At 38.7% G+C, this 13,263-nt stretch overlaps 1 protein-coding gene across 2 annotated transcripts in view; it reads right to left on the bottom strand.

Moving 5' to 3' along the window:
* Positions 1-13,263, bottom strand: part of LOC150080267 (ATP synthase subunit C lysine N-methyltransferase) — an 86,175-nt gene that overhangs the window by 52,699 nt on the left and 20,213 nt on the right. For both annotated transcript variants that reach the window (XM_090381259.1, XM_090381260.1), the window contains exon 2: positions 8,859-9,108. In XM_090381259.1, coding sequence (XP_090237385.1) covers positions 8,859-9,095 — 237 coding nt within the window. In that variant the 5' untranslated portion in view covers positions 9,096-9,108. The remainder of the gene's footprint in view (positions 1-8,858; positions 9,109-13,263) is intronic.

Below are 13,263 nucleotides of genomic sequence, written 5' to 3'. Positions count from 1 at the left end.
ATGTCCTTTATTTGTGTTTGCTGCCTAATCCATGTATTCCTCTTCTTATCTAGCAGTCTGATAATTCGTTCCATTCTTCACTGTGTAGTTTTCAGCTTCTTTTCCATTCTTTTGGTGAGTGCCCAAGTTTCACTTCCATAAGTCATGGTGGGAAGTATACATTGGTTCTTTATTTCACGTTTCAGACAAATTGGGATATTACTCTTCAATATGTGACTATATTTCCTGGCTATCCATCCAAAATTTATTCTTCTCTTGACTTCCAGCCATTTATCATTGTTACAGCTAATGACTTGTCCAAGATAAGTATATGAATCCACCTTTTCAATTTCTACTCCTTCAACAATTATATCTCTTCCTGTGGTATACTTGTTCATCATTACTTTTGTTTTAGCCATATTCATCTTTAGTCTAAAATCCTTACTAACTCTGCATAATTCATTAAGGTTTCCCTCTAATTCTTTGGGATCGTGGCTTATGGTGACAATGTCTTCTGCAAATCGTAAATGGTATAGGTACTCTCCATTCACATTGACACCTTTCTGCAACCAGTCTAATCTTCTGAAAGCTTCCCCAAGGGCAGCAATAAACAACACAGAGATATTGTGTCTCCTTGTCGAACTCCTTTCTCAATTTTAAATTTATTACTCCCTTTGTCTAAGCTAATAAAGGAAGTTAGCTTTCTCATATATTTTCTTCAAAATCATAATGTATGGGCATAATCATAAAGGCATAATGTATGCCTTGTCTTTTTAGTGCCCAAAACATTGCCTTATGCTGTATAGAGTCAAATGCCTTTTCATAATCCACAAATGCCAGGTATAATGGCATTTTATATTCATTTGCTTTCTCCATTAGCTGTGATATTACATGAAAGTGATTTATAGTTGAGAATCCTCTCCTAAAGCCAGCTTGCTCTTTTGGTTGAATCTCATCAAGTATTCTTTCTAATCTGTAATTTTAGTAAGGACCCTTGTGAACAACTTGTAGATGTGGGACAACAAGCCAATTGGTCTTTAATTTCTAATTTCTGATTTATCTCCTTTCTTATGCCGCAAAATTATGATTGCATTATTTCACTCCTTAGGCGTCACGCCTTTCCTAATGTATTTTGTGAAGGGTCTTACCAGTTTCTGTGTTATGTCTCTTCCTCCCAATTTTAACAACTCTACAGTAACTTCACCTTCACCCGGGTCTTTCTGATTCTATATTTTCTTCAATGCATGATCTACTTCATCAAGAAGGATGTCGGGTATGTCATATGTGTTGCTAATTAGTGATCCATATTCCCCACTGCTGGCATCATTCTCTCGCTCCTTATATAATTCTTTATAATAGTCTTCTGCTATTTGAATTATGCCTTCTCTGCTATTTATATGTACACCATTGCTTTTCTTCAATTTCAGTATCATTTGTCTTTCTGTATTACTGCTCATGGCTGCTGATTTAAGTCCTTTGTTTTCCCTTAATGCTTGTTCTACATTTCTTGTGTTAAATCTTCTTATATCCTCTCTGAGTCTCTTTCTAATGGCTTTGCATAACACAATATACTCAATTTTGTCCTTGTCATACTCAACAAATGAAGAGCAAGATATGCTCTTAATTTATTGTCTTCGGTTCATCACGACAAGTGTTTCTTGACTAATTTTTTGTTCTTTGGATTTTTTTTTACTTATAGGTTTTTTGGGTTTTATCACTTTCAGAAAGTTGTTGTATTCCTGGTCGATATCTTGGTTCTCAAAGGTCAAGCTCAAACTTGTTCTAAGTTCCAGTATATATTGCTTTTTCTCCTCTTCTGTTATCTCAAAGACCTTCAAATTATTTACTTGAGTCAGTTTTTTCCTTTCTTTTCTTACAACCAGTGCTTTTTTTTGGGACAGTACGCAACGGTACAGCTCACCAGCTCCTTTACCAGTGATGTGTGACATTTGGATGCAGTGCACTTCGAAATTTTTAATATTCCGTAAATTTTTTTCATGTTTACCTACTATTCAAATAAGCTTAAAATTATTTAACTATTTTCATTTTTTACTGTCTATTGTTAAGATATTTCTACATAAAACTGTATAACCAGTTTTATAATTCTAAACTACTCAGTCGGACCTCTGTTTCACTAAGTCCTTTTATAGCGAATTATTTTGAATACCCCTTGGAAGTTACATTTAAAATACTTTCTGTTGAGCGAGAAAATTTTCATATAGTGAAAGGATTAGGAGACAATTAACTTGGGTACGCACTGTTCGCATTTCTGGCCTTCAGGCAATTAGTGCTGCTCCACAAATTAAGAGAGCTAAAGCATTCTACAACTTAGTCGTACCTGGTAGAACCTATCCGACCACCTGTCCCACATACGGAGGAGTCGCGCTAGTCAAGAGTGAGCAGATCAAGTTGTATTCCCAATGGACTTTGGCCCACTTTCTACTGCAGTGGTGTCCAACCTTTTCCCGTACAGGGGCCATATTCAAAAAAACTTCAAAGTTATATTTCAAAGTTAACTTCAAAGAAACATTTTCCATATTTTGTTGCATGTAAAAGTAAAATTGAAAATATTCGAAAACTTTATTAAGTACAATACATAATTACATTTACTGAACAAAACATTTAATGAGAAATTTTTTTTGATAATTAACAAAATTTAAAATGCAGTTTTAGTTCACTTTCCTTGCAGGCTGTAGGTTAGACACCTTTGTGAATCAACTGTAAGTGCCCCGTTCGAGAATTAAAAAAGTGATTTTCTTTTACCCCAACAAATAATCAGCTGTTGTTTCGCGGAAGTGCGTTATCCGCATTTTTCCGTAAATTTTTCCTATCTCTGTTTACATGGTCACAGTACCTGAATATCAGACAGACACCATCATTTTGGACAGTTTCAAAACAAAGAAAAGTAAAAATTCAAATTTAAAAACTAGTGACAATATCGATGACGAGAGAAGGAAAACGAGGACAACAAAGGTATTAATCCTTCTAAACATGAATTGTTGGCATTTGGTGAAAATGAAGTTAGAAAATTGTCAATTGGGTTACAGTTAAATGAAAGAGATGCAATTCATGGACACCTAATTGATAAGAAGGTTTCAGAAAAATTTACGCATTTGATGAACGCTCTGAGTACGATACCAATTTCATTGAGTGAATGTGAACGAGGATTTTCACAAATGAATCTGATCGCCGGACCAACCAATGCTTTGTTGATGACAAAAACAGTTTCTTCACTACTGTTTCTTAAAATTGTAGGCCCCCACCACTGATCCGGTTCGATCCAGCAAAATATGTCGATTCGTGGCTGCTTCGGAAACGTCATTCAGCAACGACACACAAAGAGGAATAAAAGAAGTCAGCATAGGACAGAGGTCGGCAACCTGTGGCTCGCAAGCCACATGCAGCTCTTTTAACATGTAACTGCGGCTCTTTAACTTTGCAGCTCACTTGAAGCACAATCTGAAATGGAGTTAAGAGGACTTAAAAATTACTACACTGACAGTGGTAGAGAATGAAAGGGACTTGGGGGTGGTTGTGCAGGCAGATATCAAGTTCTCTGAGCAGTGCAGATGGGCTGCAAGAGTAGCTCATGGAGTATTGTCAATGATATACAGGAATTTTTCCAGCAGGGATAAGGAGGTGATTATTCCATTGTATAAGGCAATGGTCAGGCCACACCTAGAGTACTGTATACAGGTCTGGAGGCCTCATTTCAAGAAGGATGTAGAGCTGCTGGAACGAGTACAGAGAAGGGCAACAAGATTAGTGAATGGAACAATGGGGTGCTCTTACGAAGAAAGGCTTAAGTTTTGCAAATTACAGTGTCTGGAGACTAGGCACCAGCGAGGTGATCTGATAGAGGTGTATAAAGCCTTGAATGGTTTAAGCATGCTCAATGCTGATGGGATTCTTCCTCTAGCTCAGAAAAATCACCTGAGAGGGCATAAATTCAAATTGAGGAAAGACAGATGTAGGATAGACGTGCGGAAATTTGCCTTTAGCCAGCGGGTGGTTGGTTGGTGGAACAGACTTCCATCCCTTGTGGTGGAGGTTGATAGCCTAAATAAGTTTAAGGCTCAGCTGGACAGGTATTTTGAACAAACAGAGGGGTGAAGTGGAAGTGGGGTTTTTTTTTTTTTTTTTTTTGGCTGATGCTGCATAAGCTTGCTTTCTTGCATCAAATACTAATGCTAATGCTAATGCTAATTAAGGACATGTGGAGTGCAAGACTAAAATGCCTTAAAACTGAAATTGAGAATTTGGAGAGGCAAAAGGCTGCCCTTGCAATTCTACACAAATTGACAGCGTTAGACAAATTTAAAATGCAGACCAAATTGTGTTCGATGTGTGGAGTAGCTTACCGGACCCATATATAAATTTGAAAATAGTTGCGTTTGGACTTCTCTCAGTTTTTGGTTCAACATATTTCTGCGAGCAAATATTTTTGAACATGAACTATATTAAAAATAAATCAAGGAACCGTTGTCTGAACAATGCGAGCATGTTTAATTACAACATACTCGAATGATGTTGAGAGGCTCGCTCAAGAAGTCCATCAGCAAAAGTCACATTAATTTGTACCTAATTCGATGTTTGTTTTGTTTTTTTCACTATTAATAAATAATATTTCAGAGTATATACATTTTTTAATAAACACCTTCCCATTCTATTCCATTTCTTAAAAAACTCTTGCCTCCCCCCCTCCCAGCTTGAGCTGAGGTGCAGCTCTTTGGATTCTCTCTCTTTTTTTTTACTTATTTTTTTGTATACTTGAATAATAAATTTATGCTTAATAAACTATGTTACTATACTTATTTTGTTGTTCTTATTCTAAAAACATTACTACTACAGTAACAATATCAGGGGAAAAAAAAATTTTAGAATACTTTTCATATCCTTTTAATTTTCAATTTTTCCTGATAGCAAAGAATGAGTACTGACATCAATTTTTTTACAAAAAAAAAAAAAGCTTACAACTATATCAAGTGTGCATTTTACCATTCTGTGGGTGCCTCCATAGCCAGGTGGGCAGGAGCAGCAGTGCGTAGCACACGCTTCTTGATTAGACCAGGGTTCGAGCCCGTGACCACCAAATACAGAGGATGCGGAAAGGTCAGGGAATGACCACTGCATATCCCCGGAGCAATATGGCCTTAGTTGCTAATGCTCCTAAAAACCAAACAACAACAACAAACAAACAACCATTCTGTCATCACTTCCAACATTTATCTTGTTCAGGACAGTAACATCATTCACAATATATCTTCTGTTAGTGAGGATGAAGTCGATTTTGTTAGTTGTTAATCCATTTGGGCTCTTCCATGTCCACTTTCTGTTCACCCTTTTCTTGAAAAAAGTGTTCATAACTGACATTCCTGGATATTCTGAAAGATCCACAAGTCTTTATCGAGGCAGTGTTAGGTGGGTCGGAACACTGCTAGCTTGGGGGGAGACAAAGACGAATAGAATAACAGTAGCCACTGGCAGAGGTGAAAGAGATTCTTGCACTGCTTCCATTGGAATGGGCAGAAGCCTGAAAAACAAGATGCAGGATATTTCAGAGACTGCCGGGAGTCATTGCGGTACAAGTAAACACATGGGTTGTGTTAGGGTAGCTAAGAATAGAAATAGGTGCATGTATACTTGCGTGTACACCAATGCTAGGAGTTTAGTAGATAAATTTGATGAATTTGAGGTATTGCTCAAAACATCAAAGGCAGATATTGTTGGGATATCAGAGACGTGGTGTCACACAGACATAAGGAATGCAGAACTGGAATTTGGGGAGTACAACGTCTACAGAAAGGATAGACTGGATAGGAAGGGAGGAGGGATTATGCTATTAGTTAAGAAATACATAAAATCCAAGGAAGTGAAGCCAGTAGACATCGCTGGACAGTGCAGTGTCGAGTAAGTTTGGTGTGACATAAGCATTGGGAGATCAAAATTGAGAGTAGGAGTGTGCTATAGGCCTAATGACTCTGATGAGTATAATAAGATACTGTACAGGGAAATAGAGTGGGCCAGTAAATCAGAGAGTCTTATAATGGGAGATTTTAATTTCCCAGATATTGACTGGAATTTGGGGCTGGTCACTCACACACTAGCAAGGCTTTTGTGGATTTATTGGATGATTGTTTTCTACATCAGCATGTTCAGGAGGCAACTAGAGGGAAGAATACTCTTGATTTGATTATCAGCAGTGATTCTTCATGCATTAAGAATCTGCAGATAAATGAACCACTAGGTGGCAGTGATCACAGTGTGCTGAAGTGGGATTTACTCAAAGAGGTAACTACCATTAGGGATAAAGGGAAGGGTTATTGCTTTCGTAAAGGCGACTACGATGGACTGAGACAGTATTTAAATTCTATACAGTGGGACCAACTGATGATGTTACCAACAGCAAATGCAAAATGGGAACCATTCAAAGAACTTATCTTGGAAGCTACTAGGCTATACATACCAACTAAGAAATATTGTTCAACGTTTAGGCCTAAATGGATGTCAGATGAACTGATGAGGCATATGGCAGAGAAGAAACATGCATGGGATACATACAAATTAACACATGACACAGAAGCCTATGATAGATACAAGTTGATCTGTAACCAAGTTACAAAGGAGGTTAGGCAGGCGAAGGCAGATTCCGAGAAATCTTTGGCAAGGGATGCAAAGAAAAACAGCAAAGAGTTCTTTACTGATGTAAACTCTAGAAGGAAGGGGATGAATCAGATTGGTCCACTTGATATCGATGGGTCAACTGTTGATGATCCTGCTCAGGTAGCTAACAAACTAAATGAATATTTTGCATCGACATTCACACATAAGGAGTTATTCAGCGAGGGGAAAGCCAGAGGTGTATTCAACTCTAGCAGTAAGCTAGAGAATCTTGTAATAACTGAGAGTAAAATGGAGGAGAAATTGTTGAAGATAAACACAAGAAAGGCACCCGGGGTGGATGGGATCTATCCAGTTATATTAAAGGAGGCAGCAAAGGAAGTAAGGAAACCCTTAGCCATAATTATGAGAGCTTCCTTGGACTCAGGGGAGGTACCCACAGACTGGAGATGTGCAAATGTCACCCCAATTCACAAAGGAGGATCAAAGGCTGACACAAGTAATTATAGACCTGTGAGTTTAACTTCTATTCCAGGAAAATTAATGGAGGCACTAGTTAAAGAAGCACTGCAGGATCATTTAGACAAGACTTCAGCTATAGCTCGGACACAGCATGGTTTTGTTAAGGGGAAGTCTTGCCTGACCAATTTGATTGGATACTATGATTCAGTCACAAAGGAACTGGATGCAGGGAATAACTTTGATATTATATACTTGGATCTTAGAAAGGCTTTTGATACTGTTGCACAAGGAAGACTGCTGCACAAATTGGAGCAGTGTGACATTGGAGGCAAATTGCTGCTATGGATAAAGGGGTGGTTGAGGGGGAGGAGACAGAGAGTGGTAATCAATGGACACTGCTCGTCGTGGACTAATGTTATTAGTGGAGTCCCTCAGGGCTCAGTGTTGGGTCCATTATTGTTTTCTGTATTCATAAATGATATTGATGAGGGTATATCAAGCTTAATGTCGAAGTTTGCAGACGATACAAAGGTAGGCAGGGTTGTCAAGGACACTACTGACACTATGCTGCTGCAACAGGATCTGGAAAGGTTGAGCAGATGGGCTTAGAGGTGGCAAATGAAGTTTAACATTGACAAATGTAAAGTACTACACATGGGAAACAGCAACCCCAGAGCAACGTATCAACTCTGTGGTACTACACTGACAGTGGTAGAGAATGAAAGGGACCTGGGGGTGGTTGTGCAGGCAAATATGAAGTTCTCTGAGCAGTGCAGACGGGCTGCAAGAGTAGCTCATGGTGTATTGTCAATGATATATAGGAATTTTTCTAGCAGGGATAAGGAGGTGATTATTCCCTTGTATAAGGCAATGGTCAGGCCACACCTAGAGTACTGTATACAGGTCTGGAGGCCTCATTTCAAGAAGGATGTAGAGCTGCGGGAACGAGTACAGAGAAGGGCAACAAGATTAGTGAATGGAACAAAGGGGTGCTCTTATGAAGAAAGGCTTAAGTTTTGCAAATTACAGTGTCTGGAGACTAGGCACCAGCGAGGTGATCTTATAGAGGTGTATAAAGCCTTGAATGGTTTGAGCATGCTCAATGCTGATGGGATTCTTCCTCTCGCTCAGAATAATCACCTGAGAGGGCATAAATTCAAACTGGGGGAAAGACAGTTGTAGAACAGATGTGGGAAAATTTTCCTTTAGCCAGCGGGTGGTTGAATTCTGGAACCAACTTCCACCTGTTGTAAAAGTTGACAGCTTAAATAAATTCAAGGGAGAACCGCACAAACTTCTGGAGTGAATGGATAGGTGAAATGGGAGGGGTTTTTTGGCTGATGCTGTATAAGCTTGCTTTCTTGCATCATATGCCTCTACTAATGCTAATTATCACTCCTGCAATATTCATTTTGTCCTTTTTTATTTCTTTTTTTTTTTTGCATTGCAAGCCTCCCTAGCCTCAAAAATTAACATGAGGTATTTGCTTTATGTTCATTGTCTTGAATTTTTTCTATTTTTTTTAGGGTAATAAAGGAAATATATATATATAAACCTTAATAAAATAAATTTCTGTTTATTCTCGAGTAGGCCAAGGATAGAAAAGCTTATATAATCATTGTGACTGCATACCTTCATTCAAAATTCAAACATGAAGTTTGAATGAAGCTATGCTGAATAGTGTTCTTAAAAAATTGTAGTGAAGACCACTTTAGTTTGTAATACTGTCTTAATACCAAATTTATTACTAATTATTACTACCATATTAATAATGATGTTTCTTCATATAAACTTACAATCCTTCCATCTCCACTTCCCAAGTCAAGAATGTTCCCCTTCCTTCCACAAAGCATTTTTAAAACATTATTAACCTGGGAATTTGTTGCAGGAACATATGGAAGGCAGAATCTTCGTAAAGCAGGTAGCAGGAAAGGCACGCAAACTGTTACCATGCCTATTGTAACTGAACTAATAATTCCAGTTATTATTACACCAAAATGTTTTGTTTCTTCTGAATGATTTCTTGCTGTCATTTTTTCATATAACCTAAAAATCAAAAATGAGGAAAATTAATACTACTTAGTAAAATAAAAATGCATAGCACAGAGAATTTACTATTTAATTTTTTTTTTTTTTTCAATGTGAACAAACATTTTAATTCACATGATCTGTCAATATTTGCTAAACTGTAACTATATAAATATGAAACTACAGCATTCTGGAGCCAAATGTGGTGGCGGTCGGTCACCCCAAATGGCTGCTATCTGCAGAGGGAAAAGTATTGTTTCACCCATCTGGTGGTTCTAAATATAAACATGAAGCAGTTTTGAATGTCTGTTTCATTTTTGATATACTGGGTTGGCATTGTAAGTTTGGTGTCATTAAACATGTAATATATATAACTATTGACAATCATATAGTGCTATGTGGCCCAGTTATCAACAGTCTTTGATTCATATCAGCATTAATAGTGGAAACAGATCCAAGCTTATATAGTATCAGTCTAAAAAAAAAAAAAAAACAACACTTCCAACATCACTTGTCCATCCTTTATTATAATAATTTGTCCAATTCTTCCTCATATTTATTCCAACAACCTACTTCCACAACACCAGACGAAAGTTTCTTCTAACAATCAACTGCCTATGGGCTGAAAGCAAATTTCCACTCATCAGTCTTACAACCATCCTTCCTCAATTTAAATTTATGCCTTCTCATGTGTGCTGCCTGAGCAAGTGGAAGCATGCCATCAGCATTTAGTTTGCTCAATCTATTCAGGGACTTAAAACACCCCAATCAGACCTCCTTATAGGTGCCTAGTCTTAAGAAACTGCAATTTACAAATTGAAGACTTTCCTGGTAAGAGCAACCTTTTGTTCTTTCTGAATAATCTCATTGCCTTTCTCTGCACCTGTTCCAAAAGAACCATGTCCTTCCTAAAATGACACGTCAAGACCTGTATGCAGTATTCAAGATGTGGCCTAACCATCAGCTTATACAGCAGAATGATTAGCTTCTTATCACTGCTAGCAAAATTATTGCATATCACCAACAAACTCTATGAGTTGTCATAGCAGCATGTCTGAATTGCTTAGAAAAATTCACATCTAACCTCACAATAACCCCTCCAGCTCTTTGTTGTTCTCCATTAACTTGAGTGTAGTGCCACGCAAAATGTTATTTTGGGATTAGAGCTCTCCATATACAGTACTGTACTCTGTATTTGTCAATGTTAAGCTTTAATTCCATTTCTCAGAACCAGATGCCTATTTTCTTTCTAAATCTACTTGCAGTAGCATATCCTGATTAGTCACTAACCACCCAAACAACCAATTTGTATCATCTGAAAACTTTAGCATTAGCGGGGGCATTCGATGCAGGAAAGCAAGCTTAGGCAGCATTACTCAAAAAAAAAAACGCTCCCATTTCACCCCTCCATTTGTTCCAAATGCCGGACCATCTCAGCCTTTATTTAGGCTATTAGCTTCCACAACAAAAGATGGAAGCCTGTTCCACCAATCAACTACTCGCTGGCTAAAGGCAAATTTCCGCACATCTATTCTACAACTATCTTTCCTCAATTTGAAATTGTGCCCCCTCAGGTTCTTAGTGTGAGCAAGAGGAAGAATCCCCTCAGCATTCAGTTTGCTCAACCCATTCAAGGCCTTATACACCTCAATCAGATCACCTCGCAGGTACCTACTCTCCAGCCATTGCAATTTGCAGAACTTAGGCCTTTCTTGGTAAGAGCACCCCTTTCTTCCCCTCACCAATCTTCTTGGCATTCTTTGTTTTTTTTTTTTTTTTTATGTGAACTCCAAACACGAGAGGTATTAGAACCTATAGTACTTAGTACCGTGCTTAGGTTCGAGGTTGAGAAGACGAAAGAAGATATTTGTTGACATTGGACTTGAACTTCTGTAGATTGTAATTTTCAGGAAATGTATGAAGGAAGGTTGTTCCAGAAGACGGCAGTTGAATGAATAAATGAGGAAGATGAAAAGTTGGTTCTGTGGGTTTGAAGTTGGACAGTAAATGGATGTTGGCTGGTGGCGGCACGGGTTTGGACTGTTTTGAAAGAGAGAGCGGGAATTATAGAAGCCAGTTCGGAAGAACAGTGCCCATGGAAATATCTGTAGAAGAGGCATGCAGCAGAAACAATACGTCTATGAGAAAACGAGTGGAGAGACTCTGTTAGAGATGAATCATTAATTAACCTAACTGCCCTCTTCTGAATGGAATCAAGAAGCCTGAAAGGGGTTTTGGGGACACCACCCCAGATGTGGGAACAATATTCCATAGTAGGGTGGATCTGCGATTTATACAGAGTGAGCAGCTGTTTGGAAGAAAAGTAACGCCGAGAGCGAAAACCAAGTTTTTTAGATGCAGAGGAAGCAATATTTGTAATGTGCTTGTGCCAAGAGAGATTAGAAGTCAGGGTAATCCCCAAAAGAGATATATCATTTTGCCAAGAAATCAGAGTGTCACTAAAGATAAGCATAGGAGCAGAAGAATCCTTTTTGCGAGATATAAGACAAGACTGAGTTTTAGTAGGGCTGAAATCAACTAAGTTGTCTTTGCCCCACTGGAGAATTACCTGAAGATCGGCATTTAAGGAATTGGTAGCAGATTTTCGAGAAGTTGAAGCTGATTGAGCAGGACAAGGTTTCTCAAAATGGAAAGTTGAATGCAATGTGCTATCATCGGCAAAACTATGGATAGGATTTCCAGTCAATGGAAGAAGGTCATTGATATACAAAAGGAATAGAGTGGGGGAACGAACTGAACCTTGGGGGACACCGGCATTAGTGGAGAAGTTATGAGGCAGAGAGCCATCTACCATCACCCTCAGTGAGCGATCAGAGAGAAAACTGGATAACCAATTACTAAAAACAGTTGGCAAACCATAAGATGGAAGCTTGTTTAGAAGACCTTTATGCCAAACACGATCAAAAGCCTTTGAGATGTCAAGAGCAACTACTTGTGTTTCACCGAACCTTTCCATTGAATTTGTCCATAAATTAGCATTAGCATTAGTAGAGGCATTTGATGCAAGAAAGCAAGCTTATGCAGCATCAGCCAAAAAAAAAAAAAAAAAAAGTAACATAAATAAATAAAAATAACCACTTCCACTTCACCCCTCTGTTCGTTCGAAATACCTGTCCAGCTGAGCCTTAAACTTATTTAGGCTGTCAACTTCCACGACAAGGGATGGAAGTCTGTTCCACCTACCAACCACCCGCTGGCTAAAGGCAAATTTCCGCACATCTATCCTACATCTGTCTTTCCTCAATTTGAATTTATGCCCTCTCAGGTGATTATTCTGAGCAAGAGAAAGAATCCCATCAGCATTGAGCATGCTCAAACCATTCAAGGCTTTGAACACCTCTATCAGATCATCTCGCTGGTGCCTAGTTTCCAGACACTGTAATTCGCAAAACTTAAGCCTTTCTTCGTAAGAGCACCCCTTTGTCCCATTCACCAATCTTGTTGCCCTTCTCTGTACTCGTTCCAGCAGCTCTACATCCTTCTTAAAATGAGGCCTCCAGACCTGTATACAGTACTCTAGGTGTGTCCTGACCATTGCCTTATACAAGGGAATAATCACCTCCTTATCCCTGCTAGAAAAATTCCTATATATCATTGACAATACACCATGAACTACTCTTGCAGCCCGTCTGCACTGCTCAGAGAACTTCATATCTGCCTGCACAACCACCCCCAGGTCCCTTTCATTCTCTACCACTGTCAGTGTAGTACCACAGAGTTGATACGTTGCTCTCGGGTTGCTGTTTCCCATATGTAGTACTTTACATTTGTCAATGTTAAACTTCATTTGCCACCTCGAAGCCCATCTGCTCAACCTTTCCAAATCCTGTTGCAGCAGCATAGTGTCAGTAGTGTCCTTGACAACCCGGCCAACCTTCGTATCGTCTGCAAACTTGGACATTAAGCTTGATATACCATCATCAATATAATTTATAAATACAGAAAACAATAAAGGACCCAATACTGAACCCTGAGGGACTCCACTAATAACATTAGTCCACGATGAGCAGTGTCCACTGATTACCACTCTCTGTCTTCTCCCCCTCAACCACCCCTTTATCCATAGCAGCAATTTGCCTCCGATGCCACACCGCTCCAATTTGTGCAGCAGTCTTCCATGTGCAACAGTATCAAAAGCCTTTCTAAGATCCA

Source organism: Mastigoproctus giganteus, chromosome 9 (genome assembly GCF_048544385.1).
Source record: "Mastigoproctus giganteus isolate SK-2022 chromosome 9, ASM4854438v1, whole genome shotgun sequence".
NCBI lineage: Eukaryota > Metazoa > Arthropoda > Arachnida > Uropygi > Thelyphonidae > Mastigoproctus > Mastigoproctus giganteus.
This window is presented reverse-complemented; position numbering and strand designations above follow the sequence as displayed.